Source organism: Panthera onca, chromosome C2 (genome assembly GCF_046562875.1).
Source record: "Panthera onca isolate mPanOnc1 chromosome C2, mPanOnc1 haplotype 2, whole genome shotgun sequence".
Classification (NCBI taxonomy): domain Eukaryota; kingdom Metazoa; phylum Chordata; class Mammalia; order Carnivora; family Felidae; genus Panthera; species Panthera onca.
In genome coordinates this window covers 133,522,032-133,536,630 of record NC_138347.1, presented here as the reverse complement: position 1 = coordinate 133,536,630, position 14,599 = coordinate 133,522,032, and the positions used below count along the sequence as shown (strand labels likewise).

The following is a 14,599-nucleotide window of genomic DNA, read 5'->3' as shown; positions in this document are numbered from 1 at the left end:
AGGCCTTACCTCAACCAAAAAATTCTTAATCAACTCTATTTCTGAAACAGAAAATTCTCATCAATGCCAAATAAAACATAACCACTTACACAGTAAAAAAAAAATTACTGCAGGCAACAGATTAAGCTTACGGTTTAAAATGAACTATACTGGTTCAGTAAGTACACTCTGTTTAAGAATTGCCAGGATGTCAGACACTATTCTACACCGTGGAGACACAATAAAGAATGAGACACAGGGTGCCTGGGTGGCTCAGTCAGTTAAGCGTCAGACTTCAGCTCAGGTCATGATCTTGTGGTTCTTGAGTTTGGGCCCCACATCGGGCTCTCTGCTGTCAGCACAGAGCCCACTTGGGATCCTCTGTCCTCCTTTCTCTCTGCCCCTCCCCCACTCATTCCCCCCTCAAAATAAATAAATAAACTTAAAAAAAAAAAAAGAACCAGACACAAAGCCTTTCTCGTCATGAAGTTTTATTAGTGTGTCCAATCAATAATAATAAACAGATAATTAATGAGACAAATATAGATTACAATGAGTATCATAAAGGAAATAAGTGGGGGAGTATCAGGAAAGGTCCCTCTCGAGAGACATGTGAGCTGAGACCCGACTGATGAGGAAGAGACAGCCGAGCAGACAGCAAGGGCAGAGCCACCAAGCAGAGGTCTGATCACAGAAACAAGCCTACTATGTTACAGGAACCACAGCCAGTGTGACTGGAGAGCAGGGAGCTAGGTGACAGTGACAAGAGAGGAAGTCCAGGGGCGCCTGGGTGGCGCAGTCGGTTAAGCGTCCGACTTCAGCCAGGTCTCGATCTCGCGGGCGGTCCGTGAGTTCGAGCCCCGCGTCAGGCTCTGGGCTGATGGCTCGGAGCCTGGAGCCTGTTTCCGATTCTGTGTCTCCCTCTCTCTCTGCCCCTCCCCCGTTCATGCTCTGTCTCTCTCTGTCCCAAAAATAAATTAAAAACGTTGAAAAAAAAAAATTAAAAAAAAAAAAAAAAAAGAGAGAGAGGAAGTCCAGCAGGTAGACACTTGCCAGGTGACATCAGACCATGGAAAGAGTATGACCTTTATTCCAAGGACAATGGGAAGCAACTGAAGGGTTTGAATAAGCCAGGAAAGGTTTACATTAAAGGATCTAATTTACATTGACTGAATGACCTAATTTACATTTATAGTAAAGGACCATTCAAACTACTATGTAAAGAATGGATCACAGAAGGCCAAGAGTCCCCAGTTTTAAGGCTCCAGTCTAAGAAGAGAGCAGGATAAAGCTATGAGATGGCAGAAGTAGAAAAACAGAGAGCCTATTTTGGAAATAGAGCCCTATGACTTGCTAACAGATTGGATGAAGTCTGGGAGTAGTTAAAAAAGAGAGGAAAAAAAAAAAAAAAAGAACAACTCTAAGAGCATTCATACACTGAAATAAAGTAAATTCACAGAACTATCATAGCACCCGTTGATTCAGAATCCTAAGTGTCACTAAGGAATCAAAGCGGCTCCCAGCATTTGGCATTTGGTAAGGGAACTCTAGTGGTTCACGAGTTACGAGAGTGCTTGACCTGAAATCGGTAGAACTGCGTTCAGGCCTGACTCCTTCCTACTTTTTCATCTAGGGCCAGTCACATCTTAACATTTTAAAATCAAATGCCAATAGCACTTCACTGGATTGCTGGAAGGAACAAATGTCTATGCAAGTACCTGGCAAGCAAGAGGTACTAAAAAGCAACTCAATTCCATTAACCCCTGGCCTCTCCTCCCTGCCGAACAACCTAGAGAGGTTATCGGTTGGTTGGTTTGATACCGCCAATAAACTCGCCTCAGCCTGATGCACAACACCCAGTTGCTATTCAGAATTATAAACTAGTTCTAAATTCGATCATATGCTGAGAATTTTGGTTAATATTATTTTCCAGGCCAGCAGTGTTAACATTTTATGATTTAAACACCTTTTTTAATTTCTAAGTTTGTGATTGCAAATGATCCTATAGCAACTAGTAAGTCTGCTTTTGTCACACTCTCAAGGTCCAAAAATGTCTCATTACAGAACATTTCCATTCCCTTTCAGGAATAAAAGTTTAGTAGTCATTGTAATGTTTTCTTGAAAAATGCTGGGTGGGGTTAAAAAAAAACAACTGCATTACACGTGTGGTTATGGTTTTACCTTCTCCAGCACAGTATGAACTCAAAACTGGGCAGAACCATACAGGGAACCGCTGCTGGCCAGACGAGGCATATGGCCAACAGCTGGCAGGATGAAAACAGTATAGGAAGCCAAGGAGACTCCCAAATCTAGGTCTCAAGGAAACCAGCACTGCTCTGGCAGAAAATCTCTGAGCTCCAGGGCTGTAGGTTTCATCCAGCTCTGCTTCAATGCCGTCCTATCACAGACAACATCAAAGTTCATTAAGAGCCTAGGTTCTGGAGTCTGACAGATGGGAGTTCTCACCACAATTTACCTCCACTTACCAGCTTTGCCTCCTTAGGCAAGCTCTTCAGCCCCTAAACAAGTTTCCCAGTGTTGATAATGGGATTAATATACCTACACCTCACTGGGCTTCTTTAATGACCTCATGCACACAAACCATTTGATAACAGTGCCTGACAAATAGTGTTCATTATAATTAATAAGTAGTTCACTAGTTTTTCTTTTTCCATTTTAGGTAATACAAACTCAGAGTTGGAAAGTTACAAAGAAATTATACATAAAATATATATATATATATATATATATATATATATATATATATATATATATATAACCCAACAACTCCTGTAACTGCTAGGCTACTGACCTCAGATTTTAAAATTCCCCAGCAAATTGTTTTTGCTAGGTCCAAATTGCTTTCTAAAAGGCCTACCAATTTAGACTTCCAAAAACCAAATATGAACGCACCCATTTCTGCACATTCAAAAATGGCTCATCTTCAATTTGTAGGTACTTATGCTGAGAAGCACTGAAGAACTAAAGATGGTTCCCAACCTCAAAATGATCACTGGGACTAGTGAACAGACCCTGGAAGACTGTCCCTTGTCCTCCTGTCTCCAAGATACTACGTGGGAAGTATATGTATCTACAGAGATACAAGGAGCAGCCATGGAGCTGGGTGGGCTTTGCTGGGATTTCTCCTTTGCCCAGTCACTCCAGAATCATCCCACTTAATTGAACAAGTGTTTCCTAACTGCTGGGTAGGTCTCCAATTATGCTAATATGAGGCCCTCGGGATAACCTTCTACCAACTTTTATGTAACTTACTGATTTTCTCCCAGGTTCCTCTTTTCAAGACTTAAAAGAGCTAAACCATGTGGAGCTACACCTCAGTGTGCACAAAATTGGTAACTTCATGCAAACCTTGGAGTATGTGTATATAAATAAGCATAGGAATGTGTGTGTGTTCAAGTGTTGCCCTCAACATACCATGTAAATATAAATGAAATATGGTATAAATAATTGCTAACCAAGTAAAACGGGTAACTTCCGTGCAAAAGTGGAATGTGAGATCTGAACGCAGTCTTGTAAATCATCTCTAACCCAACCCCTTTTTAGTCAGAAGGCAAAATAAGGCTCAATGAATGTAAATATCCAGCTCCCAGAGCAAGTTCCCAACAGTCAGATTCTGACCCCACATCTATTTCTCAAAGTGCCGTTTTCACTGCATTGCATTCCTAAGTTTGAATAAATGTGGAGTAATGGAGCGATACCTCCCATGGAATCTCCTTGCACTAAAACAGGCACTAGCACTGCCTTCAAGACAAAGCACCTTTTATTTGCATTTCACTTTAATGTATACAGAGGTCTCAGGGTGATAACTCTGTCTGCAAATACCATTCCTTTGACAAAAAAGAAACCTGGTTCAAATAAATTAAGTACTTTGTTCGGAGGCTTTGTGGACTGACAGGGCCTTCATTTCCTAGACAGGTGGTTTTGGTCAAGATATCCAACTCTGTTATCTTAGTCTGAACATCAATAATACGGAGTAACATCTAAACTCCCAGGGTTGATATAAGAATCATACTTAGTGCAATACTCGGTATATAGCAAACTCCCAATAATAAAAGGTGGTGTCATTACTATTATTACAAGTCATTGTCATTAATAATGATACATGCTTGGCAAACATAGGACTAGAACTCAGCCTGCCTTCCCGGCCGTGGTCCTCTCAACACAATTTAGGGCATTTGAAGATAATCTGGAATAAGGGAGAGAGGCGGGGATGTACCTGAATGGCCGAGCGCAGCCAGGAACTACAACGTAGGCGTCGCCCTGAGCTCAAGGTCACTCGGTGAATCAAAATTCCAAGTGGACTTTTCGTCCGTCACCGGGGAGGCAGGAAGGGAGGTCCAGGAGGCAGAGCTGCTCCTGCCGCCGCCTGAGACCTAGCAGAGGAGCGCCCTCCTCTCCCCAAGGGCGTTGAAGACCGGGGGGATGCCACCGATTCCGCAGACTAAGGTCCAGGCCTCTCTAAACCCGGCGGACTTGAGCTAGGACGGCAGCCGCAGTAAAGGGCCTCCGCGCCTCCGGCGCCGCGGGGACTTCGCTCGAAGACCTGCCGGAGCTCCACCACCCGCGCGAGACAACTTCCGGTGTCCCAGACGACACGTCAGAGCGGCGCAAGCGATCCCCACATTTTATTGGTCGGTGCCTCCGACAGCCGGCGCGGTGAGCACACCACCTAGCAGCTGGCGCCCTCATCCAGGGTCTCCGCCCCCTAGCTCAGCCATCTCCATGGTGACCGCGACCGGGTCACCCATTTGGCCTCGAAAGCCGGCGTTGCGTCTTTGTGTATGCGCCGGAAGCGATAGTTCCTGAGCCGGTGCCCGCTGAAAACACCCGGCTGGGGCCCGCGCGGGAGAAATTAGACCGTCCTGGGGCAGTGTCGGCTGGCGGGGACGACAGGCATCTGCCGACTCCAGTGACAATGGCCGTGTTTCACGACGAGGTGGAGATCGAGGACTTCCAATATGATGAAGACTCGGAGACGTATTTCTACCCCTGCCCGTGTGGGGATAACTTCTGCATTACCAAGGTAACTTCAGGGCCCCTCCCGGCGACTCGTCGGAGCAGGCGCGTTTTCGCTCTTGCTACGTTCTTTCCGCGGTCCCGTCACCTTGCAGCTCACAATTTTCCACGCCCTTTTTGCCCTGTCTATGAGTCGCCGTAAAGTTGATACCCTGATTTGACCGTGGCACATCGTTCTGGCCTTTAGGCAGGCGGAGGGCTGGAAGGTGCAGGTGGGAAAGGTCGGATGGCGGGCAGCTGCTGTCTTGCCATCCTCCTCCATTTAGGATCCCAGTTCTTTTGGGAGGAAGGGACGCGTTTTTTTTGAAGTCTTCCCAGGGGTTTGGAGGCGACTGAATCTTGGCTAACCTTCCCGGGTATTTTCAAGTAGCGCTTCGCGGGAGAAATAGAGTTGATATCTCTCTCGGCAGGCCTTTTTGGCCCTCACATACCTTGTCGGGAGACGAGCCACAAAGGAGCTTGACCGTAAGGGTGGAAAGAGTTTGGGAGGAGGAGATCGCAAAGGGAAGACAATACCGTACGGTGTTTGATTTTGTTATAGGAAGATTTGGAGAATGGGGAAGACGTGGCAACGTGTCCTAGCTGCTCTCTCATTATAAAAGTAATTTATGACAAGGTAAGTCGTCGAATTTTAAAAGGTGCGGGGGTGGGGGGAAGTGGTTGGAAGGCAAGGACCTAGAGCAGTCTGTGATATGTAAGTGCAGGTAACTCATTTTAGCTTTGGAGAAGGCAATAAAGAAAACTGCGTAGCTAATGAAAATTATTGATTACACATTAAATAGAATAATAATCATAAAGATTGACAACCTGTATTCCTCCTTTATTTACTAAGTAATTAAAATTGTTGAGAGCTCCTAGACTTATTTTGGAGGGAACAGTTGTATAGTGTTTCTTACCTGGCTTATACGTATAAAACTCTGCATTATCATGTCATAGCTGCAATTTTACAGTTTCATTTTGGTCTTTGTCTTACTGTTTTTCACTCAAGGATATTGACAATAGAAAATAAAAGTTCTGGGGCGCCTGGGTAGCTCAGCCGGTTAAGCGTCCATCTTCGACTCAGGTCATGATCTCATGGTTCGTGAGCTGGAGCCCCGCGTTGGGCTCTGTGCTGACAGCTCAGAGACTGGAGCCTGCTTCAGATTCTGTCTCCCTCTCTCTCTCTGCTCCTCCCCTGCTTGCTCTCTGTCTCTCTCGCTCTTTCTCAAAAATAAATAAACATTAAAAAAAATAAAAAAAAAAAAGAAAAGAAATGTTCTTATTGCCCACCCCTACCCCAACTTTGGTCTGTACTTGGAATGGAGTCTTAAGTAAGAAGTTTGACATTGTTTCATTTTTCCTTTTTTTTTTTTTTTTTTTTTTGGTGGTGGTGGGAGGGAGATATAATTGACATATAACAGCTTAACATTCTTAAGAATAAACTCTAAAATGAGTATAGGGAAGGTGAGAACAAGGCACTTAGTCTCATGAGAGAAGCAGGCTATAATTTGGAAGCTTACAGATTTATTCCTGTATTAAAATGTGTTCTGGAACAAAAAGAGAACAGAGTAAGGGAGAGAAGGAGTGCTTGTATGAGAGGAGGTTGCAATTTTAAATAGGGTGGTCAGGGCAGACCTTCCCGAGAGAGGCCTTATTGAGCAAAGCTTGAAAGAGGTGAGGGATTGAGCCCTGGGGGATAACAGCAGTCCAGCAAAGGGAGCTTTCAGTGGCCAGGCCCTAAGGCAGGAACAGGTCTGTTTTTATTGAGGAACAGCAAGTGTGACCAGAGCAGAGTAGATGAGGGTGAGAGAGTAGCCCAAGATGAAATTAGTGGAGTGGGGCGATCGCAAAGGTGTTTATGGGCTACTTTAAGGACTTTTGCTTTTGCTTTGAATGACACAGGGGACCAATGGAGGATTCTCAGACAAAGGAGCGCTGTGATACAGCTTAAGTGAAAATAGAGTGATTCTGGCTGTTGTGTTCAGAGTAGACTGGGAGGCAGCAAGGATAGGCGTTAGGATATAGCAAGGGTAACAGTTAGGAGGCTGGTAGACGAACCAAGAGGAGAAGATGGATGGCTCGGACCAGGCTGTGGCAGAGGAGATCATGAGAGGTGGTTGGATTCTGGATACACTTTAAAGGATAACGATTCTTTTTTTACTGATTGGGTATAGGATACGAGAGGAATCAAAGATGATTTCCACATTTGTGGCCTTCGTAACTAGAAGGTTGGATTTACCGCCAACTGACGGGGAGGTGTCTGGAGGTACTAAGTTTAGGAGGTCTACTTCTGATCCAAGTGGAGAGCAAGTGAAAATGCAATTTGATGTGCAATCTGGAGTTCAAAGAGAGAGAGAGAGAGATCAGCTGGTGCTATAAATTTGGGAGTTACCAGCACACAGATAGCATTTAGAGCCTTGAGACTGGATGAGATGACCAGGGCTGTGAATATAGATAGAGATGGACAAAAGAAAGGACTCAGCTCGGACCCCTCCCAACGTTAAAAGGTCAGGACGGGAAGCAAGGAAACAGCAGAGCTGCCTGAAGAAGGGGGAAGAAAACTACCGGTCTCATATCCTGGAAGCCAGATGAGAAAAGGTGGAGGAAGGGAACACCCTTGTCAGATGCCACTGAGAGCGAACTGACAGTCAACCATTGGCTTTAACAGGGAGGCCATTTGTGACGGTGGTGAGAGCAGTTTTGATGGAGTAATGGAGACAGAGCCCGATTGGTGGAAAACTTCTTGGAGAGAATGAGAAGAATAGGAAGCAGCAAGAGTAGACTTTTCTTTCAACGATTTGCTGCAAAGGGGAGCAGAGACATGGGGCAGTAACTGGTGGTGATAGAGGATCAGGAGAGGGTTTAGGGTGGTAGACATTCAGCTACATGGGTGAATGTAGACACAGGAAGTTAGATTTAACCATGGTTGTGGTTTTGTCAAGTAGGTAGGAGGGAGTGAGGGAACAGGGATTGTGATAATTGACTGTGGACTTTGAAGTAGGTCCAGAAAACAGAGAGGAGCAGCGATGATACATCGTGTGACTTAAGAGTCAAAGTTGGTGGGTTGTAGAGAGGGAAGGAGAGCAGTGGCAGAAAGAGCAACCAGCCCCTCCTCCAGTTTCTGTGGTACCGGCGCTCTGAGGGAACACAGTACCACCACTTGAGAGCCTATAGGGGAAACGGTGCCCTTAGGGGATGGCCTGTTCTCGAACCCAGCATTAGGGTCATTTGGAGCTGAATAACCATTGTACAGAGCTGTAGGGTGTTTAGTAGCATCCCTGGCCTCTGCTCATTTGATGCCAGGAGCACGTTCCCCGAATGTCTCCCAAATATTGCCAAATGCCCCCTGGAGACAAAATCAGCACGCCCTTCCTACCACCTCTTGAGAACCACTGTATTAGAGCAGGAAGACGTGGTTATGTTTTAAAGAAGGGGTTGAGAATACGGATCAATGTGCTGGTGACAGACCATAAATTTCAAACAGCAAGCTGGGGTCGGAGAGGAGGTGCTAGGTACTGGGCAGGAGTGAGAGAGCGATGACACGATACACGCTGACCCTGCTGGGGATCAGACTACAGGAGATGAGGGGTAACCTGGAAGGCAGAGGTTTCTCGTAGCTGACATAAGCCAGGATAACTAATCAGAGATTGAAATGCATTTACAACATAGCTGACACTGCAGATTATCTGTGTGGGGAAATGCATAAAGAGCAATCTCTTTTAGCTGGAAGAAGTAATTACCTTGGGGTGCCTGGGTGGCTCAGTCGGTTGTGCGTTTGACTTCCACTCAGGTTATGATCTCACGGTTCCTGGGTTTGAGCCCCGCGGCGGGCTATGTGCTGACAGCTCAGAGCCTGGATTCTGCTTCGGATTCTGTGTCTCCCTTTCTCTCTTTGCCCCTCCCCCACTTGTGTGTGTGCTCCCTCCCTCTCTATGTTTCTCAAAAATTAATAAATAGACTTAAAAAGTGGCACTTGGGTGGCTCAGTCTGTTAAGTGTCTGACTTCAGCTCGGGTCATGATCTCACCGTCCATGGGTTCGAGCCCCGCGTTGGGCTCTGTGCTGATGGCTGAGAGCCTGGAGCCTGCTTTGGATTCTGTATCTCCCTCTTTCTGCCCATTCCCTGCTCATGCTCTGTCTCTGTCTCTCAAAAATAAATAAACATTGAAAAAAAATTTTTTTAATAAATAAATAGACTTAAAAAAGAAGTAACTACCTTGAAGAGGATAGGCATTTGAATGACCAAATATTGAATTTGGGAAGTTATAGTGTAGTAATTAATACAGAAACTTAAAAGGTGTGACATGTCTTTATAAATGTGATTTCTGACAAGTGGATGCTCTGTGGTGAAGGGGGTGGGCATGCTTGTTTCTAAGATAAGCTGCTTTGAATTAAGTGTGAGTTCAGGACTAAAAACTGAAGCACCTTTAGGATGATAATTTTGGTGCCGACATTGACTCTGAACAAGGATGAAGTGACACAGCAATGAAAAACTAAGAGCTGTGGGGTGCCTCGCTGACTCAAGTCGAAAGAGTGTGTAACTCTTGATCTTGAGGTTGTGAGTCCAAGCCCCACGTTAGGTGTGGACATTACTAAAAAAATAAATAAATAGACTTTAAAACAAATCAAAATAAAAACGAACAGCTGGATTGATTCTGCAACAAAACGAAAGTCTAATATTGATGCATTTGTGACACCTTGATGATTAATGTAATTACTTGTTCTGTCTTAGGATCAGTTTATGTGTGGAGAAACAGTCCCAGCCCCTTCCACTCACAAAGAATTAGTTAAATGCTGAAGAAGACTTTAGGATTCCAAATGCTGAACATTTGGGAATGAGCCAGGCTGGAAAAATCAAATGCAAAGTTACTGGCTTCTTCCTGAGGACAACCATTCTGTAGTCGGCTCTTCCATTAGAGTGTGGATCCTTGCCTTTGGCTGCCAAGTTCATCTCCAATTAAAGAAGCAAGTGCACAACACGACATGCCTGGATTTTGTGCTTAGAACTTTGAATTGGATGTGTTGTTAATTTTCCATGTGAATTTTGTGTCTCACACCTGTTTTCTTCCTTATCCGATCACAGCATCATCTTCCTCAAAGTCATTAGGATTCCTTAATAAAAGGGGGGATTATATTTTGGGTTTAGTTATTAAGATGATTAAAATTAGCCCTTTCTTTGAAATCGGACATCACCTTTGCTGTTCTAAACTCCAATTAGCTGCTTTGTCCACATGCACTTTCAGTTCCCACTTCTCAGTCTTGCATTCATTAGAACGTTCGTGTTCTGTTCAGCATGCCACTTCCATTATACTTCCTACATGGAGTTCTGCTCGTGGAAGTAGAGAGAAAATATACTGAGCTCACCCTTTTTCCAGAGCAAAAAGTTAGTAAGAAAGAAAAGTCAAAAAGTGGAATGGTCAAAGAATCTGGCGTTTCCTTATCAATCTTCCGCATGTTCCTCGAACGTTGGGACAAGACAAACAGAAAAGCAGCCGAAGGAATGAAATCGGTTGCAGAACGAGAGGAGGAAAATGTGCCAACTTATAAATTAAACGCTTGAATGGTTTTGCCAGGTCAGAGCAGGTAATAACTGCGTATCTGGGTCTTGTTTGTCTGTTTTTAGATCAGGCTAATGAAATTGCTTTCGAGATAGGGGTTCGTGTCAAGGCCTTGCAGCTGGCAACGGTGCTTTCAGCGTTACCTCAAAATCGACTCACTGCCCCTAAAAGGCAAAGCTTCTACAGCAACTCTTGGTTTGCCGAGGATGAACTTGAAGATGAGATGCCGACTCTAAATAAATACGTCCCTGGGGATGCGTCTAACAAGTAGTTATAAGCTGTACCTGAACCAGACGTGCATTCTTCGAAGTGTAAAAAGAATTTATAAAGACAGACTATCAGACTTCCTTTGCTACAGTGTAGTAGCAAGAAATCAGAATCGCTTACACGAAAATTCAAGATTTTCTTTCATATACACAATTTTCCTATGTGTTTATAAAATTTAAAAATTCACTGATGTCCGGCAGGTTGTTTTGGATGGGAACGTTTCCCGTAATTGGAAAAAAATAGCTTGCCAGAACATGACCAGTCTGTCGCTGGTTGATACGCGTGCCTCACACACTCGCCAAGGGTTTAAATTAAAACAACTAAGTCGCCTTTTTAAAAAACAAAACAAAAACAAAACCCACAAAAAAAACACCTTGCAAAAGCACAGTTATGTGCAGCCATTACGTTAAATCACCAAACATTGTATGCCAGAAGTGCATAGTACGTTATATGGTATTATATAGCATATTCACGGAATGAGAAATCTCACTGCTGTTCAGGGACACACTGATGCCCCAGAAGAATTGGCCAGTGAATTTGAGCCAATGGCAACTTAGATGAGAGCACGTTATATGCTGACTGCTGGGAATTAACTGCAAAGAGAAATGAACTGTCCCATGCTCGGATTTGATGGTTTTGTAAATCCCAATATTAACTCCTTCAGCTGATGATGAATTTCAGACAGGAACAGGCACCCCTGATGTAGGTCTACTGTGAACATAGAAGGAATAAAAGTCCCCAAGTCCAAACATCCCAGGAGAGAAAAAGTGCACTGGCAGTCGGTGATCAATGATAATCTGCAGTGATGGGAGTGATTCTGTTTCCAGAATTTGTTAACTGCAAAAGAACAAGGTTTAATCCTATGTTAAGCAGAAAGTAACACAAGGGCCTTTGGGGTATGACTAGAGTTCTTTGTGATGCTATGTGCCTTGTGTACTTTACCAGACCTTTCAGACCACTTCTGAGAACTGATTTGTAATCCAGGCTGTCTCTTACTAGCTTTGTAGTCTGCAGTGGATTTGTCACTTCTACAATTAGGAGACCAGATCAGGTGATTTCTAAACTGTCAGTACTAGAACTTCAGCCTTCATAGCCTGCGGGAGCTGAAATGGTCATTGAAACCTTTATAAACTCAGAACTAAATCATGAACTATTAGAGGAGACCCCATGCTTCTTTAGTGACTTAATGTTACCACACTTCAGAGTTTGAAAATAAAGTCGACTATTTAAAGGATTCTGCATATATCTTCGTGTACACCTCCAGAACCACTTTAGGGAAAGCGCCCAATGCTTTTGATTGCTGTGCATATTAATTTATTATCAGGATACTAAATAAAGTCATAATTCAAATCCATTTGTTTTCATGTAGCTTTCTTCCCCTAAACACCAACATTTTGTATTAAAAGGTTTTGATACCATTTTCTGAGGTAGAAAGAAGCCTTCACCTGCTTCGGGAAATTTTAAGTAAGTTTCTCGTATGGACGATAGAGTTTTTAAATGGGAAAGAAATTGTCACTGTTTTTTTAGTTTGGCCACATGGGTTTTGGTTGTGGATTTTTATTTTTCCTGGGGGAAAAAATAGCTGTGAATCAACTGGCAGTCAGGCAAAGACAGTTGAAGGTTGATATTTTATTTTAAGGCTGATGATCAACTCTTGCGGTTGTTTGAGAGCCCAGCTCTGGTCAAGACACGGTTTGAACCTCAGTTCATCCACTGTAATCTTGGACAAGTTACTGAATCTTTCTGTATCTCTATGTCCTGGTGTGTGAAATGCAGACCATCACGCTACCTCTTTCCTGTGGTTGATCTGTGGATTCATTCATTCAGAAAGTGTGTGTGGAGCGCCTGCCACATGTTAGGCACTCGGTAGGGTCTCTGCCATCATGGAGCCTGCAGGCGTGTGGAAGAGGGGAAGTAAGATTACAGACTGTGGTTACAGCCCAGGAGGAAACAAACTGTGATGTGACAGCTTCAGTAGTTGTATCGATAAAGGGCAGACACAAGGCATCGCAGGTGGGGCACTTCTTCTGAGACTTGAAGGGTAAGGATGAAACAGTCCTTGTGAAAATAGTTAAATGAACTAATGACTAAAACGTTTAGTACAATACCTATCATATGTGCAAAACAAAGGTTAACCATTCTGATTCCAAAAGGAATTCAACATTGTTTTGAGCATTGATGGCATTCTTAGAATATGAGAAGTGCAAATTATTGGACACCCTTCCCCCGCACTTACTGAATCTGGGGGCGAGTGTTAACAAGCTCTCTGAGTGATTCTGATGCAGCTAACATTTGAGAACCACTGATCTAGAACCAGTGTTCAAACTTGGCAGCACATTGGAATTATCTGAGGAGCTATAAACCGATGCCTTAGAGAAGCTGATTTAATTGGCCTGGGTGCAGCTTGGACACCAGGATTCTTAAAGCATCTCCCTGGTGATTCTAATGTGCAACCAAAGCTGAGAACCACTGGACTAGAAAAACAGGAAATTCATAATCGCAAAGTACAGAGGGTCCAATTTTTTTAAGTGGTCACACCTGCTTTGTGGAGAAAGGCATGTGGACTCAGTTGACCCCACACCTTGTATTCAGGCATGAAATCAGCCTTAGCAAATGACCCAAGAGCCCAGGCTGGGCTAATGAACAGAGTTGGAGAGCGCCAAACTGGGCAGTCTCTGGCCTGCGTCCCCTGTTCAAACAGACAATCCCATCGTTTCTAGCACACACTCTGGCTGCTAATTACATACCTTACAAAAGTGACAGCTTCTGCAGGTGTGAGCAATTAGGATTTCTCTAACCCCATTGGAGGATGCCTGCCACTCCCTGCTTCCTACAAATTGCTCATGATTACATATTTGAATGGGAAACCATTTTACAAATTATTCCTTGTTAAGGGCTTGAAACAAAGGACAAATGAATAGGGAATCACAGTTAAAAATACTATCCCCTAGCTCACAAAATGCTTACATGGGGGAGGTGTATCTAAGGAAGTCAAATGAGGGGCATTTGACAGGGGAAGGGGTTCAGTAAGAGGTGGCTCCCAAATAGAGGTAAATGTCTAGTAAGGGATGAGGCATCCCAATAAGTGGCACAGAGCCACAGGTGCTATTCAGTGGGTCAACACTTGGGACCGAGGCAAGTAGTTCCCATCTGAGACCTGATCATGGTAGCAGGGTCCAGTCACTAAGCAAAGATTTGGGGGCAGATTTCATTCTTAGAGGGGAACTGAGTTCTTGGATAGGGTCAAATGTTGAACCTTTGGACAAAGATGAATGCCAAAATTGAGAGTGGAGAAGGGGAGGGGGGGGAACAAACTGTTAATGGGCACTATCTGTGAAGGCAGCACAGGCCATCCAGGGTCACCCCAGAGGGCACTGGGTCCCAGTCTGCAATCCCAAGTGACAGAATTTGGAATATCACTTCCAATCTTTCTCTGGTGGCCAATGCTCCCCTGTGGTGACCACACAGGGGAGGGGATTCTGGAAATGTAGTTGTGTAGTCCCAGTTTAACCAAATTGGCAGCAGATACAATGTTGGGAAGCCAAGGTGAGAGTGGGGCACTTCATTTGTTCTTAAGCAGGTAGAATGATAGTAGCACGATGTCATTTGGATTACATGTAGTGTTGATATCATTATCCCAGTGTTAACTGGAACCAAGTTTTTGTTAATGTGTCGAGTATTGTACTACAAACCACCCAAAACTTAAAACAGTAGTCGTTTGTTCTCTCTTGTGTCTAGGGATCAGCAGGAGTTGGCTGGTGACTGTAAACAGCAGGCTGC

At 44.1% G+C, this 14,599-nt stretch overlaps 2 protein-coding genes across 4 annotated transcripts in view; one reads left to right on the top strand and one right to left on the bottom strand.

Annotated features, from left to right (window-relative positions):
• OXNAD1 (oxidoreductase NAD binding domain containing 1) overlaps positions 1–4,603 on the bottom strand; it is a 41,652-nt gene extending 37,049 nt beyond the window's left edge. Inside the window, exon 1 of one of the 3 annotated variants that reach the window (XM_078432380.2) lies at positions 4,217–4,603. The gene's annotated coding sequence lies outside the window, so the exon portion shown is untranslated. The remainder of the gene's footprint in view (positions 1–4,216) is intronic. The other 2 variants (XM_060638604.3, XM_060638605.3) reach the window with 2 other exon arrangements.
• A 107-nt stretch (positions 4,604–4,710) lies between these two features.
• Positions 4,711–12,173, top strand: DPH3 (diphthamide biosynthesis 3). Its single transcript, XM_060638613.3, has 3 exons — positions 4,711–5,023; positions 5,558–5,632; positions 9,727–12,173. Exons 1-3 carry the CDS (start codon positions 4,916–4,918, stop codon positions 9,790–9,792), a joined length of 249 nt encoding a protein of 82 aa, XP_060494596.1. The 5' UTR covers positions 4,711–4,915; the 3' UTR covers positions 9,793–12,173.
• Positions 12,174–14,599: the final 2,426 nt, after the last annotated feature.

Coding starts and splice junctions, on each gene's coding strand:
- DPH3 (XM_060638613.3), top strand. CDS start 4,916: ATGGCCGTGTTTCACGACGAGGTGGAGATCGAGGACTTCCAATATGAT. Junction 5,024..5,557: donor ATAACTTCTGCATTACCAAG/GTAACTTCAGGG, acceptor ATTTTGTTATAG/GAAGATTTGGAGAATGGGGA. Junction 5,633..9,726: donor TAAAAGTAATTTATGACAAG/GTAAGTCGTCGA, acceptor GTTCTGTCTTAG/GATCAGTTTATGTGTGGAGA.